Raw genomic sequence first — 13628 nt, forward strand, 5'->3', positions numbered from 1 at the left:
TTCATGCATATTGTTTGAGTTTTATATGCTTTTATCTAGTGGTGTTTGGATCTTACTTACCTGTGACACCATTTTTAGTTCCGTAGATTTTGGTGCAGAGTTTGAGGAGTAAGAGGAGGCTGAGTCCGAGAATGCGGTTCTGCCGGAATTCTGAGTTGGAGTTATGCTTTATAGTTGGCTTTGAAATATATATTTGTAGTTTGTAATATTTTATTGTGTATGTTTTGAACAGCTTTGTATTAAATTAAGAAAAATTTTGGTACTTAGTTATGACCTTGCTATCCGCTGCGTGTTTCTTTGTACACATTTGTTGCTTATACACATACTTGGCACTCGTCGATAGGGTGGTGACCCGTGATATCACCATCCAGACGTCTCGATTTTCCCGTATCCGTGTGTGGGGATTTAGGAACGTCACATTTTTTATGGGAAAACAAATATCATTGATGAGAAACATTACAAACTTTTATCAATCCATACAGCTAAGAAATAAAATTTGGAACAATTTTCCATCACATTTCAATGCTTTCTACATTCCAAGCATAGCGGGCAAGCCTATGAGTTACCTCATTTCCTAGTCGATTGACATGTTGAACTTAACAACCTCTAATAGCTTCATCAGGGTCTTTGTTTCTCTTAGCAGTTCCCTAGAATTGATGAAGATTTCTCTGCATCTTGTAGCTCCTTTTACCTTCAGCAAACAGTCACTTTCAAAAATAAACTTAGTAATACCCACGTTGACACAAAGTTGAAGGCCTCTAAAAATTGCTAATAATTCAATAGATTTGCTAATAATTCAATAGATTCTGGATCATTAACCTCATTTTCCACTTTGCTAGCAGCCATAACTATTTCTCCTTTATTATCTCTAAGAATAGCACCAATCCTTGCTTTGTGATGATCAAAAAACATAGCACCATCAACATTCAACTTCAAACAATCTTGGAGGGTGGTTTCCAGCAACAATAAGCTTGTGTCTTTGGGCTCGGAAGAGTTTCAAGCTCCTTATGTATCTTCTGCAAAAATAAGGCATGTTCAATTACTTGCCTCGGCCTACACAAATTTTATCCACCATCTTATTTATGTGATACCAGATTCCCCAAGCTTTCAAAAAAAAAAAAACAAATTGCCAGGTCTTCATGCTGCAGTACTTCTACTTAACTCTCAGTGCAATATCCATCACATTCTTATTACTATCCGGTTCTTCCAATCCGGGTAGATAGTTATTCTAGAGCTCTCATATGGTAGGACAATAAAATAGTGCATGTGATAGACCTTCCAACCTTTCTTGACAGAAGCAACACCTTTCTTCAGAATTAATATTTCACGGCTTCAACAACTTGGATGTGAAAATGCTGGCATAAACTAACCAATGAAGAATACTCAAATAAACAACATCATGTAGATTTTCTTCATCCAATGCGGTGGTTTAATCCAACCGTTACGTGCGCATGGGGCTTCAAGTAAATGGATGTGCTATTATAATTTTGAAGTTGCATATGACACACTTTGAAGAGCTGTGATTTCTAATCTTTTGTACTTTGAACCTCTCCTTCATGTATACATATAGGCAGTTAAAAGGGCAGGTTCAGCTAGAGACGTTCCTTTTGAAACAATGCTTGCAAATACCACTGCCAATACTACGTCAAATACCTATTTCTCTTTTGTAACAAACACCATACAACCTTAAGCTTGCCTGCTAATAAGAATGTTATACATTTTGCACCTTTATCTTACTAGAGAAACTTGGCCAGTCTTGGTTTTCTTTCTTGTTGGCATAATCATAATGTCCACATGTTCCTTACACATGACGTTACATCCTTAATTTCCTGAGCGTTTTAACATTTTGACTTCAAATTATCAAAACTAACACATTGCAATAGTCAACTTTTTCTGAACAAAAAGGTGGGAGAAATTATGCAGTACTAGTAGTGATCATAAATATCCAGGAAAACATCTATTTAACGCACGACTCAAATTAATCTTGTAGATATGGGAAGCATATGGACCATCTTCTTCATGAAAACCATATATATATATATATAGAGAGAGAGAGAGAGAGAGAGAGAGAGAGAGAGAGAGAGAGAGAGAGAGAGAGAGAGAGAGGTTGTTTGGAAGATGAGATGGTTTCATCTCATCTCATCTTATTTTCTTCTTAAACATCTCTCAAACACAAATACTTTTCAATATCAAATATTCAAGTTTTCAACTTTTTCATCTACTCATTACCTAATCATTACAATTTTCTAAACTTCCAAACAAAATATAAAAAATAATTCAACTTTTTCAAATATCAAAATAAAATAAATTAAAAAAATTATATTATAACAATATGTTAACTTTATAATATTTTTATTCAATATTTTCTCTCATTTCTCAAAACCCAATTAAATATTTTAACTCTAACAATTTCACTACTATTCACAAATTTTTCATATCATTTTATTCCCCAATCATCTTCCCCAAACATCCACGTCTTGTCTTTTTTTTTTTTTTTTTTTTTGATAATAATAGACCAAATTCTATTCATTAAAAGAGGACATACAAAGTTTACTTAAAAACAAGTCAGTTACAAACGTTAATAACTTTCCAGCACACTACTGTGGCAGACATGATCTAATCCAAATGACAGATCTCTAAAGACCTAAGTCTAAGAGATAGCACGACTCTGTCCACGACAAAGTTAATAGTAACCAAGTGACAAAACCCCATACCCGACTAAGCAGAGTAGGGGATACCAACCCCACCATAACACCGCCTAAGTAGAGGGGGGACCACTCCATTCGAACTAAAGTTCGAATGTACTATTTTTGAATTTTTATTTTTTTAAAAAATAAAGATAGGACACAAAATGAAATACAATGTGAAACTATGGAAAAAACCGTAACAGTGCTCCAAGAGGCTACTGTGGCGTGTGCACTCTGGGAGGAAATCAAACGGTCGATCTTGGAAGTCCCAAACTCACAGACACCAGAAGTGTCGTGCGTGGCATCAACAGAGGTCTTCCCGGTGGCACCTGAGAGCCACGCGTCAACGTCTTCAAGAACTTTAGACCGCGCATGTGGGCTACTTGCCGCTCCGTTTGGCTCCGTATTCGGTGGTCTTGAAGATCAACGACTGGGCAACACCATGAGGGGCTATGGAGGGGCGCATGCTGGTCTATGGTCGTCAGAGAGTTCCAAATCTGTTATTCTCCCTTCTTTGACCTAAAAACACAACATACAAAATGGAGCACTACATAGAGGGGGAGGGAGGGGGAGGAGAGGAGGGGGAAGGGAGCCGAAGCTCCCACCCCCTCTTACCGGATCTGGAGTGAAGGTTTAGAGGGAAGGGAGAGTGTTTTGGTGAAGCTCCCACCCCCATCCACATCTTGTCTAATCATCATAAATAAGATAGAAGAAAAATGCGTCGAATTTTAACAATCGAATTTGAATGAGCGATGTAAATTTTACCTTTTTGATAGTTTCAGAGGGTAATGTGTCACTTTTGATAGTTTAATGTGAAAATGGAGGAAGCAAATTATAGATTTCCCATTTTATAAAAAAAAACATTATGTACTATAAACTACCGAAATCAAACTATTTCAGTCCCAAGGGGGTGATGCAGATCACCGAATCCACCCAAGATAGACCGTCCGTGCGATGAAGGAAATCTACCCTATGGGCCACCATCACAAGATGTTTGTTGGGGGTGGGGGTTACGCTACTTGCCTCGAGCACTTGCTCTTTGTTGTCTCAAAACAAAGTATATTTGTCGCAGGTTATAGACCTTCCTCCCTTCTCGATAGTGGGCAAAATCTCTCCCATAAAGCTCCCACCACCCCTTCAATGTCGAAGGTAGAGGGGAGATCTCCCACCACCCATGACACGTGGAACCGGGTTTTTAAAATTTTGTTTGAAGCATTCTTTTTTCTTTCTGTGGTCTGCTTTTTTAATGCTTTCTTGTCTTTTTTTCATTCTCTCTCCTACGTCCACCATATATATTGATACGTCAGTAAAGAACATTGATAGAAAATTAGGTGGAAGTCTCGAGTTTCAAAAGACAGAAAAATTGGATAATTGTGTTAATTGTGGTGTTACAAGAACGCATATATAAATATGTTCATGCAACTGGATGTTATTTTTACAGAAACTGAAGCATTGCTGATTCATATTTCCGTTGATGAAAGTGAACCACTAAATTTTTGGCAATACAAAAGAACAAAACATTTCGGCTTTTAATGTACATCCACAAACCTTGGTCACAATGCCACCAACCCAGAAAATTTTCTTGGATTTGTAAGTTGCAAAGACCAAGAAAATACAACAGAACCAGCCCCATTCCACTTCAACTGAAATCACAAAATTTCAGGGTTTGGCCTCTCATCAGAGAATCTAGGAAGTTGTACAATCGAGTTCACTCGGGTGACCCCTTCCAAACCTGACCAATTCTGATCTTCAGCTGCTACTGCTTCCTCATTTCCTTCGACCTCAACAGGTAGTCGTCCATAGGTATCATTTTCTTCTGATGATCTGACTGTGAAGTTCCTTTGCAAAGATGGCTCAGACTTCTGCCCATCATCAGATTCAACGGCATTACCGGAATGATTGCTCTGAAGAGTTGCAGAAGAAAAGTTTTGCTCATCATAATCAGATTCGGCATCCATTTTCCCATCCAAAAATAAGCAAACCACTGCACAGTCATCCATCTTCGAAGTTGGGTATTTTAGTTTCCATTCACGTGCGGCTGAGTCCACCAGGATCCTTGCAGCTGATGACCGGGTTGGAGCCATCGATACTATCTCAACCACCTCTTCATTGCTCAAGACATCCCATACCTGTAATAAAACCAAATTAGAACGTTCAACAGAAAATAAAAATAAAAATAAAAATAAAAAAAGGAAAAAAGAAAGAACAAATAACACAAAACAAAAAAACAAACAAGTAAAAAAGAAAGAACAAATAACACAAAACAAAAAAACAAACAAGGGCATTGATTTCAACACTTAAAACAACACCCAACATTTATGTGATACAAGGCCTAAAAGATGAGAAACATAAAAATATTCACATAGTCGTGCATGTTTTTTCTCCAATAACCGACTTCAAATTTATGTAATTTGGAAAAGTGTCTTAAATCCTCTTTGGTTCGACTTTATGCTGGTACATCTATCTATCCTGGGAACCTATCCTTGTGCATACCATATTTCACTTTAACGAGTCATCCAAGGATTAAATCCTTACCTCTACATAATGGATTACATAATGGAGCATGAAGAGGATTTGAGAACTTATTTTCCCAAGTCTACAAATCAAGGAAAAACAAAGATATGATCCAAAAGTTAATCATAAAAGAAATGCTAAGGTCCCATTTGGTTATACAGATGAGATGAAATGTTTTAAATAGTAATGAATAAAATATTGTTATAATATAATTTTTTAATATTAATTTTGTATTGGGATTTAAAAAGGTTAAATTGTTTATTATATTTTGTATGAGAATTTGAAAAAGTTGTAATGATGAGTTGAGATGAGATAAGATGAGATTTTTGGTATTGTGTAACCAATCCGGCCCTAAAGCTACCAAGAAATATATAAAAAGAAAGTTTACAAACTCACAAAACTTAATGTGATACATCAGATCTACTACACAATGAAGAGTTTTACAACTTGGCATACCGCATCAAACCACGATAATTTGCAAAGTAGTTTTTTGTAATTATCTTTCTAGGCTTAGCAGTTCTCTAGTCATAACAGTCAACTCTCAATTAAGGGTTCCATGGCACACCGCACATGCCACAATTACATACCAGATCAAACCTGTTTGGGTACACAAACTAGGGAGATTGGATTTATCCCAAATGTGACAATGTTAACTTTGGGGCTCTTCCTAAAAAAAAACCTTGGGGCTCCATTTTTTTCTTTTTTTCTTTTTTTCTTTTCTTGTGACTCTTGATGAAGAAATTGAAAGATGCTTTTCAACGCTTGAATAATGCATACATACAAGATGAAGAAGAAGGTAGTTCTGGTGCACAAAATCAAAAACACAAATCAATCAACCGACAAAGTAACTACTAGTACAGCTAGTAGAGGATGGGAGGGAATTGAGGATAGCCCAGTTCAATAGACATTTGGAGTCCGCAAATTCTTTGAAAAGCAAAACAAAATTAAATAGATGCCAAGCTGCAAATTGTAAGGAAGATCATAAGAAGTTTGGCACATTGGCTTGGTGAAAGATTAACTTAGTTAGATATCACATGCTTTCAAAAGTTGAATAAGATGCTCTTGCAATTCCAGGATCAATGTTTGCCTCTGGATTTGCATTTTAGTATGGCAGGCCACTCTTGATCCTTTTCATAGTAGTTTATCTCCGGTTTTAAAAAACTCAAAATATGTATATATCAATTTTTGTATATAAAACTTGTGGAGGAAGTTGCGAGTTCCTCACAACCCATGCTAGCACTATTGACGATGATTGAGGTGAGCATGCGTACATTATATATTTTTACAAGTCAATTGTTTCAAGAGAAATGAAGTTCTTCATCCGGAATTTTGTTATCCTTAGCCCTCCTAGTGTTTGGCCTTTGCCTATTTTTATGAATAAAATTTCTTGATTACCAATAAAAATTTTGTTATCCTTAGCCACATTAGCTAATGTATCATATGTTAAGTGGCTCTTAATTTAAGTGGTTAACCTATGAAATCACTTAATGCATTACATCATTCGGGTGTGACTAATGATGATAAAATCAAGGATGAAGAGCCGTATTTTTCTTGTTTTAAATGTGTGAACATATCTTTGATGGACTTCAAGAAGTGAATTTGGAGATCCTAAAATCAAAATTTCAGATGAAGTTTCCACTTCCGTTGTTGCATGCCTGTATCATGAGTAACTTATACTCTGCTATAGAAGTTTTGTTTTGCAACTTAAATTGGTCAAATTTGGGGCATCAGACATAGTCTGTATATATGTATGGATGGATATTCATTGGGATTCTTCTTCTTTCCTTTTTTCCTTGTTAGCAACATGTCGACTACATCAAACTGGGAGTTGTGCATGGATGACTTGAGGATTGTTGAGGGGATTGTGATTTGTGGAGGTAAAGTATACCATAGTCTTGTGCTTTCTTTTTGGTTTTATACTTATGTTATGTTATAAACTTTCTGTTTGACTTATATTAATATTTTACTTTCGGTTGAATTCAAAATCTTTGTTGGGGTTGTAAAACTTTAATCTTACACTTGCTGTTGGGTACTTTGGTTTGCACTACCTGAGTTGGTTCTAATCTTGTAATATCTCTCCTTTTTATAGCTGAGTCTGTGCATTTATGATTTATCTATAAATGGCAGTGCAATCAGTTTCATGGTTTTTTATTACAGCCCTTATGTCTACTTGAGTTCCTAATGGTTTTTGCTTCTTTTTATTTAATTGAGTTCTGTACTTTTTCTGTATTGGAAACTTTAATTGAATAATAGAATTTGCCTATTGGGCCCTGAATTGGAAATAGGTTTTTGCTTTAATTTTTATTTTGTTGATTGAGCCCAAAAATTAAAACCATCTAAAGCCCAAAGTGACAAATCCCAAAAAACCAAACTGCACTGACACAAACCGATTTGAACTGGTTTGTATGTTTTTTTCAGGACCGAACCAAATTGACTACACCCACACACTCAATCACGTGTTAGCTTACCCATTCATAACACCAAAAGGCACTGGCGTTTAACCATTCAGTGCCCCAATCTTATAGGTATGCTGCTTCTTTGGAGGTCATAACTGATAACTATGGTAACAGACACTATGGTAACTAACTGATAAAATGTGTCCAGCTCGATGATAATATGTTATAGCTCAGATCATTGTCAACTATGGTAACAGACACTATGTATTATGAAAATTTTACATCTGAAATCAATATGCATTATGAGCAAAGACGTACATAAATCAACATAGTTTGAACATGATGCTTTATGAAACCATCCAACACATCTAGAGCATCAAACTACTCATTTTCAGATCACAGTCACTCTGGTCGCAAAAGCCATACATAAAATAAGGGTAAAGGAATAAAGTATATAAGCATCAAAGAAGGGAACTAATCGTACAATATGACCTGGTCAACCCGATGGTTATTTTCCAATGTGGCCAGTTCATTACCCCAGAATTTGTCCATCCAACTATTTATGTTTGGTGAAATGTCACAGAAGGATTATTGCAATTGCTTGGATGTAATTTCTGGAAACCATTTCACACACCTAACAAAAATCTCTAATTTCCAGCAGATTATTAGTACAAAGAGTCATTATTAATGTTTTATTTTTTATTTCTTATGAATTGACATTGTAGGACTTGGTTCCCATACATTGCAAAAGGGAGCTAGCAGTTCCTAGTTTCCACCATATAAAGGACTTAGAAATGGCAAATTATATATAGGTTTACCCTTGCCCATGGATTTTGCAAACCGGACAGCAATTGAATTAGAATTTAAGATTAAGAAATTTGGTAAAAGAACATAAAAGAAAAAGAGAAAGGAAAGAACAAATGCACGGAACAGAGAATGAAAAACTTACCCCATCTGAAGCAAGAACAATGAACTGATCTCTCTCGGTGAGTATCCGATGAGAGAATTCAGGAATAGAGATCACCCCATATTCCTTCAAACAGAAATCCCCAAATGCTCGGGCCATTGCTAATCCAGGTGCATCATCAAATGGCAACCATACCCTAGGCACTTCAGGTTCATCTTGCAAAGCAAAGACCCTACCCTTGCACCGTTTAATCCTTTCTGCCTCCCCTATAGGAATTTGAATCACACCAAAGAAGAATTAGGCACACAACAACCACGTACTTGAGAAAAAAGTAACATAGTAGAATAACATAGGGCATACTTGGTAAATCAGGCTTTAAATCAACAGTCAACTGGACTGCCACCAAGGAATCATTGCTGTCCTTAGATCCCATAATTGCTCGAGAATCCCCAATATATCCCATAAAAAGATTTGACCCCTATGAATAGAAGCAAATAAGAAGAGTAAAAACTAGTGGAATAAGCACCAGCATGGGCAAGTGGATAGTGATTTCAGGTGTACCTGTTTCACTAAAGTAACAGCAGTGCTACCACTACAAAAGCAGTCCAAATTTGGATGAGACCTCAGCTCTTTGTCCATAGCCTTGTATGACTTTAAGAAAGTTTCTCTCCATGTGGAAATCAATTTATCCTCCGGTGAGCAATCCTTCTCTGAATCTCCAGCATCTGATCGCTTGAGATTCCCTTTGAAACAAGTTGTATTTGACCCATTCTGTCTCGACTGACAAGAATGCAAGAACGATAATAGCTTTACAGGCAGGGCATCCCTCACTTTGCGTGCAACAAGATGGCCATGCGGACCATGTCCATCAAAGACACCACAAAATATCACATCTTCCGAGATGAAATCCTGCAGAAACTCAAATCCAGAATAAGAAACCAACCCACCAAGCATTATTAGATATCATTAACATTTGAAGGAGCAAAACTCACTTCCCATACAATCATGGCATCCTGGTTTATACCCTTGCGGCCCTGCTGCGTGAATATGCAAGACGTACGGCTCTTTCCATTCATAAAAATCCGGCTTGGTATGGATGGTAAATGCTGCAGGCCAACAACATGATCAGAGAACGTTCTCCTCGTTCTCTTTTGCCCGCAAAAACAAGAGGGTGAGACTGTCTCTCCATTGCTCCTGCTACTGCAAGTACTTCGACTACTAGTTGAAACACAACCCCCCATTTCCTCAGCTCCAGAAAGATGGCTTTACATCAGATGTAATAAGCTGACAAGCTTTGCTTTGCCAGAATAGATCTCACATGGAATTCTGAGATCATTAAGAATAGTCAAACAAGAGATAACGACCAGCCAAACACCAAAAGATTCCCACACGTTAGACCACAAGCCACTTTAAACCTCTTATGTTGAAAACCGGCCTCATTTTATCCTAGTCAAACGTGTAATTCGTTGGACGTTTACAAGTATCTCGATGTTGAAACCAACTGAACAAAACAAGAAAATATTAGTTTATTGAATGGTTTAATCGAGAGTGTCACAAAGCCAAGCAACGGCTGCAACGTTGGAAAATTCAACAACTCAAACAAATGGTATCAAAAAGCCTTCCATCCATGTGAACTGCGAAATACGAATATATACTTAAAAGGCTGTCCTCATCGTTTGTGCGCCACTAGTATTAAATATTAACACATAACAAGTTGCTATAATTCATAGCAGTTTAATACACAAACTCACTCCGTATCTCAGGCATTGAGGCCATCGAAAATATATATATATATGGCCCACTTTATAAAACAGTTTCTTATCTTTTCATTAATAAGGAATCAATGCCAATAGAATCTCAAAAGACAACAAAAACGCACAATCCAGAAGCCACTAGAGACTCCTTATTGTGAGAGTTAAGGTACAATTATCAACCTCTCTCACATAGGCACATGAAGAAAAATGCGTTTGCTACTAGTATCGCTTCCGAATAACTAAAGAACAAACACAAGAAAAGTAATTATCCAGGCGATTCTCAAGAAATTCTACCTTTGCTGCTCAAAATATTAATAGCACCGACACAGATCCGCACAAAGAACAGAAACTTTGCGTTCCATGAAAACATTTCACAACAAATTCATATTTAAACTCCAATTCTCCGTTTAGCAGTTAATAAAATATAGGAAAGTACCTTTAAGTATATAATTTTTAATTAATTACATGGTTTTTTTTCAAAACAAAAGTGATGGGTATGCGGGCAAATTTCAAAAAGAGAAAACCCATAAAAAAAAAAAACCAAAAAAAAAAATACTACTCACAATACAAGTTTTTCTTTTTCTTTTTTCCGCTCTTTGTTCTCAGCAACCAAAGCGCAGTGGACTGGTCAGTGGAGACTTTTTTAACAGAGAGAGAGAGAGAGAGAGAGAGAGAGTGAGCAAAAGCAAATTTTGAAATCCCACTGGAGAGAGAACCCGAAAGAGATAAAGGCAAAGACCGAAAAGCAGAAAAGGACGAAACAAAGTATAATTTTGTCAAGATAGTATCAAAGAACAAAACCAAAAAAGAGCATTAGAGATCTAAGTATATGTTTCTTAATTGTACCATTAAAAGAAATTATAAACAAAACTAGATACACAGTGCTAGTGTGCCGTTTGTTTAGCCAGAAAATGCTCAAGAAAACCCGGAAACAGAGAGTTAGAGATGAAGCTAATATCGCGTTAATTATTTTTAAAAGAATAACAAAATAAACAGAGAAACCAAAGATGACTGCTTTCCTGTTTTTGTATTGAGAAAATGTGAGGTACAAAAAAAACAAAGCAATTCAAAACCTTAAAGTTTATCCTAGAACCCGACTGCCTGAGCCGAAGTTTCACATTCGGTAAACTACAGCAGGAGAAAACATGAAATCCAAGACATTACTGATTTTGTGTTATTTTCCTCTGTTATTTTTCCCCCTCCACCAAACTACAACCCAAACGAAAATGAAAGAAACATAGAAGCAGTTGCTTGCACACGCAGATCTCTCATTACTAATGCCACTAAATAACCTTATGGGACTAGGGAGAAAACCTCAAGCAATAAAATTAAGCAATCACACATACCAATAGAGGAAAGTACCTAAATATCAAAAAACATCGAAAGAGAAACTAAATCAAGGAAAGAGGAAACGAAGAGTGGAATGGCAAGAAGATGCATGCAAACTTTGAAAGAAAGAGGGATCTGGAAGAGAAAGATCGAGGGTAGTGCTAAAGTAAAACTGAAAAGTAGGAGTTTGGGCACTAGCAGCCGCAGGTTGGTTACCTGTGGTGTTTTGACAAGTTGAAACATAGGGATCAGAATGGCAGGGAGAAAGAGAGAGGAAACAAGAGATGTAGATGTGGGTTTGATTAGAAATATACGGGGCAGCTGGGGGTGGTGGAGGTAGTGGAGTGGAGCATTAATGGGAAAAGAAGGGCAGAAAGTGAAATACAGAGAGGGAGAGGGGAGAGAGATTTGGCCAGCAGTTAGTGTGGGCATGAACAGCCGTGCACTCCCGGGAGAATTTAATGATATAATATCAACAAAGGAACCTGCCCACTGCCCTCTTCAAGGCGCGTCCAACACTTGGTTTCTTGGTAACTACTTTATTTGATAAAATTAAAATTTTATTTATTTATTCAAAATTTCTTCGCGCAATCAAAGTTTTAAAAAAATTAAAATCAGTTTCATTTCTAATTTTCTCTCTAGCTTTGCTTTGAGTGAATAGAGGTGGTGATGAGTTTTTTCTTGTGCTCATTCGCTGGGGGTTGGCGTCTTTAGTTCCGTACAATGGAAAGTCTACAATCCATGTGGAATAATCTTCACTTGAATGAAGAGGAAGATGTTGCTATTGTTATTGACGATACTGCATGTTCAGCAGTGCAACAAAAGGGTGATCATAGTTTGATAGGTAAAATTTGTAGTAATAGATAGTTGGGGAAGAAAGTGGTGGAGTCTACGTTGGCCAAGATTTGGCACCTTAGTAAATCTACACTTCTGAGGGAGGTTGGTCGAAATACATTTATCTTGATCTTTGCTAATCGTGCTGATAAACAAAGAGTAGAAAGTGGAAGGCCATGGTTTTTTTATGGTCAGTTGTTTGTCATTAATTCATTTGATGGCTCCACACCAGTCCAAGATCTGAAGTTTGATTGTGCGTCCTTTTGGGTCAATTTCATAACCTCCCGTTGTTAGGAATGAATAAAGAGTGGGGAAAAGTTGTGTAGTACAATCGGAGTAGTGGAGGTTGATGAAGATGATGTAGGATGGGGTAGTAGTCTGAGAGTCAAAATTCTGTTATATTTGAAAAAACCTCTAGCTAGAGGAAGGACTCTCGCACTGCATGGAGTAAAAATATGGAGCCCCTTAAAGTATGAGAAGCTTCCTCGATTTTGTTTCACGTGTGGTAGAATTATTCATGAGAATGTAAGTTGTCAGTTAGAGAAGAATTCATCACCTCAATTTGGAACCTGGCTGGGTGCAGAATCATCTACGAAGAGGAGATGGGAGATCAAAAAGGAAAGTTCAACTGTACGAGGCAAGAGTCCAGGAGCATAACTGGATCGGAACATGGTGGCAGACGGTGATGGAACTAACCATGGTGGTGTAGGGAAGATGAACAGTAATGTATTCCTCTCATCAATGCATAGTGATGGTGGTATTAATGCTAACGATTTTGCTGGTAATAAAGACAATATAAAAGGCAAAGCTATTACTGACTGTTATGATATGGAATGTATCAATCAACTTGTAACGGAAAAAACAGATGTCTCACTCTCTGAAGGTAAGCTGGAGGGGCATGGAAGCTCAGATCCTGAAGTACCTGTTGGGCCTGCTAGTGGGCCTGTTGTTTTACAAGATGGGATTGTTGTAGCTCTAGACGGACACAATGGGCCTGCTTTGGTACAAAAAGGCCTTTATGGTGGGATAGAGAAGGAACATAGTGCAGCCCATCAATTTCCGTTACAGCAGCAAGGGAGGAGTACTCGAAGTACATGGAAGAAAAATAGCAATATTGATTACTCTACCTTCTGTAACATTGGAGGGGTCATCAAACAAGAAACGATCAGGGGAAGAGCTATCTCTGGATACACCACATATTTCTGCA

At 37.2% G+C, this 13628-nt stretch overlaps 1 protein-coding gene across 7 annotated transcripts; it reads right to left on the minus strand.

Annotated features, from left to right (window-relative positions):
* Positions 1-4032: 4032 nt before the first annotated feature.
* Positions 4033-12029, minus strand: LOC122303953 (probable protein phosphatase 2C 52). Of its 7 annotated transcripts, XM_043115946.1 has the most exons (8): positions 11804-12029; positions 10822-10896; positions 9920-10005; positions 9497-9830; positions 9066-9413; positions 8865-8982; positions 8547-8770; positions 4033-4816 (listed from the first exon to the last, which is right to left on the minus strand). In XM_043115946.1, exons 4-8 carry the CDS (start codon positions 9743-9745, stop codon positions 4337-4339), a joined length of 1419 nt encoding a protein of 472 aa, XP_042971880.1. In that variant the 5' UTR covers positions 9746-9830; positions 9920-10005; positions 10822-10896; positions 11804-12029; the 3' UTR covers positions 4033-4336. The 7 variants fall into 7 exon arrangements, with proteins under 7 accessions (XP_042971880.1, XP_042971878.1, XP_042971876.1 ...); XM_043115944.1 differs by lacking the exon at positions 10822-10896; XM_043115942.1 differs by having other exon boundaries at positions 9497-10005.
* Positions 12030-13628: the final 1599 nt, after the last annotated feature.

This window comes from Carya illinoinensis, chromosome 3 (genome assembly GCF_018687715.1).
Source record: "Carya illinoinensis cultivar Pawnee chromosome 3, C.illinoinensisPawnee_v1, whole genome shotgun sequence".
Classification (NCBI taxonomy): domain Eukaryota; kingdom Viridiplantae; phylum Streptophyta; class Magnoliopsida; order Fagales; family Juglandaceae; genus Carya; species Carya illinoinensis.

Bases quoted from the DNA above. Each gene is read 5' to 3' on its own strand.
- LOC122303953 (XM_043115945.1), bottom strand. From the start codon at position 9,745: ATGGGGGGTTGTGTTTCAACTAGTAGTCGAAGTACTTGCAGTAGCAGG. The intron at 8,983-9,065 runs GTACACCTGAAA...TTCTATTCATAG, and splicing joins CTGTTACTTTAGTGAAACAG to GGGTCAAATCTTTTTATGGG. The intron at 8,771-8,864 runs GTATGCCCTATG...AAATTCCTATAG, and splicing joins TTTAAAGCCTGATTTACCAA to GGGAGGCAGAAAGGATTAAA.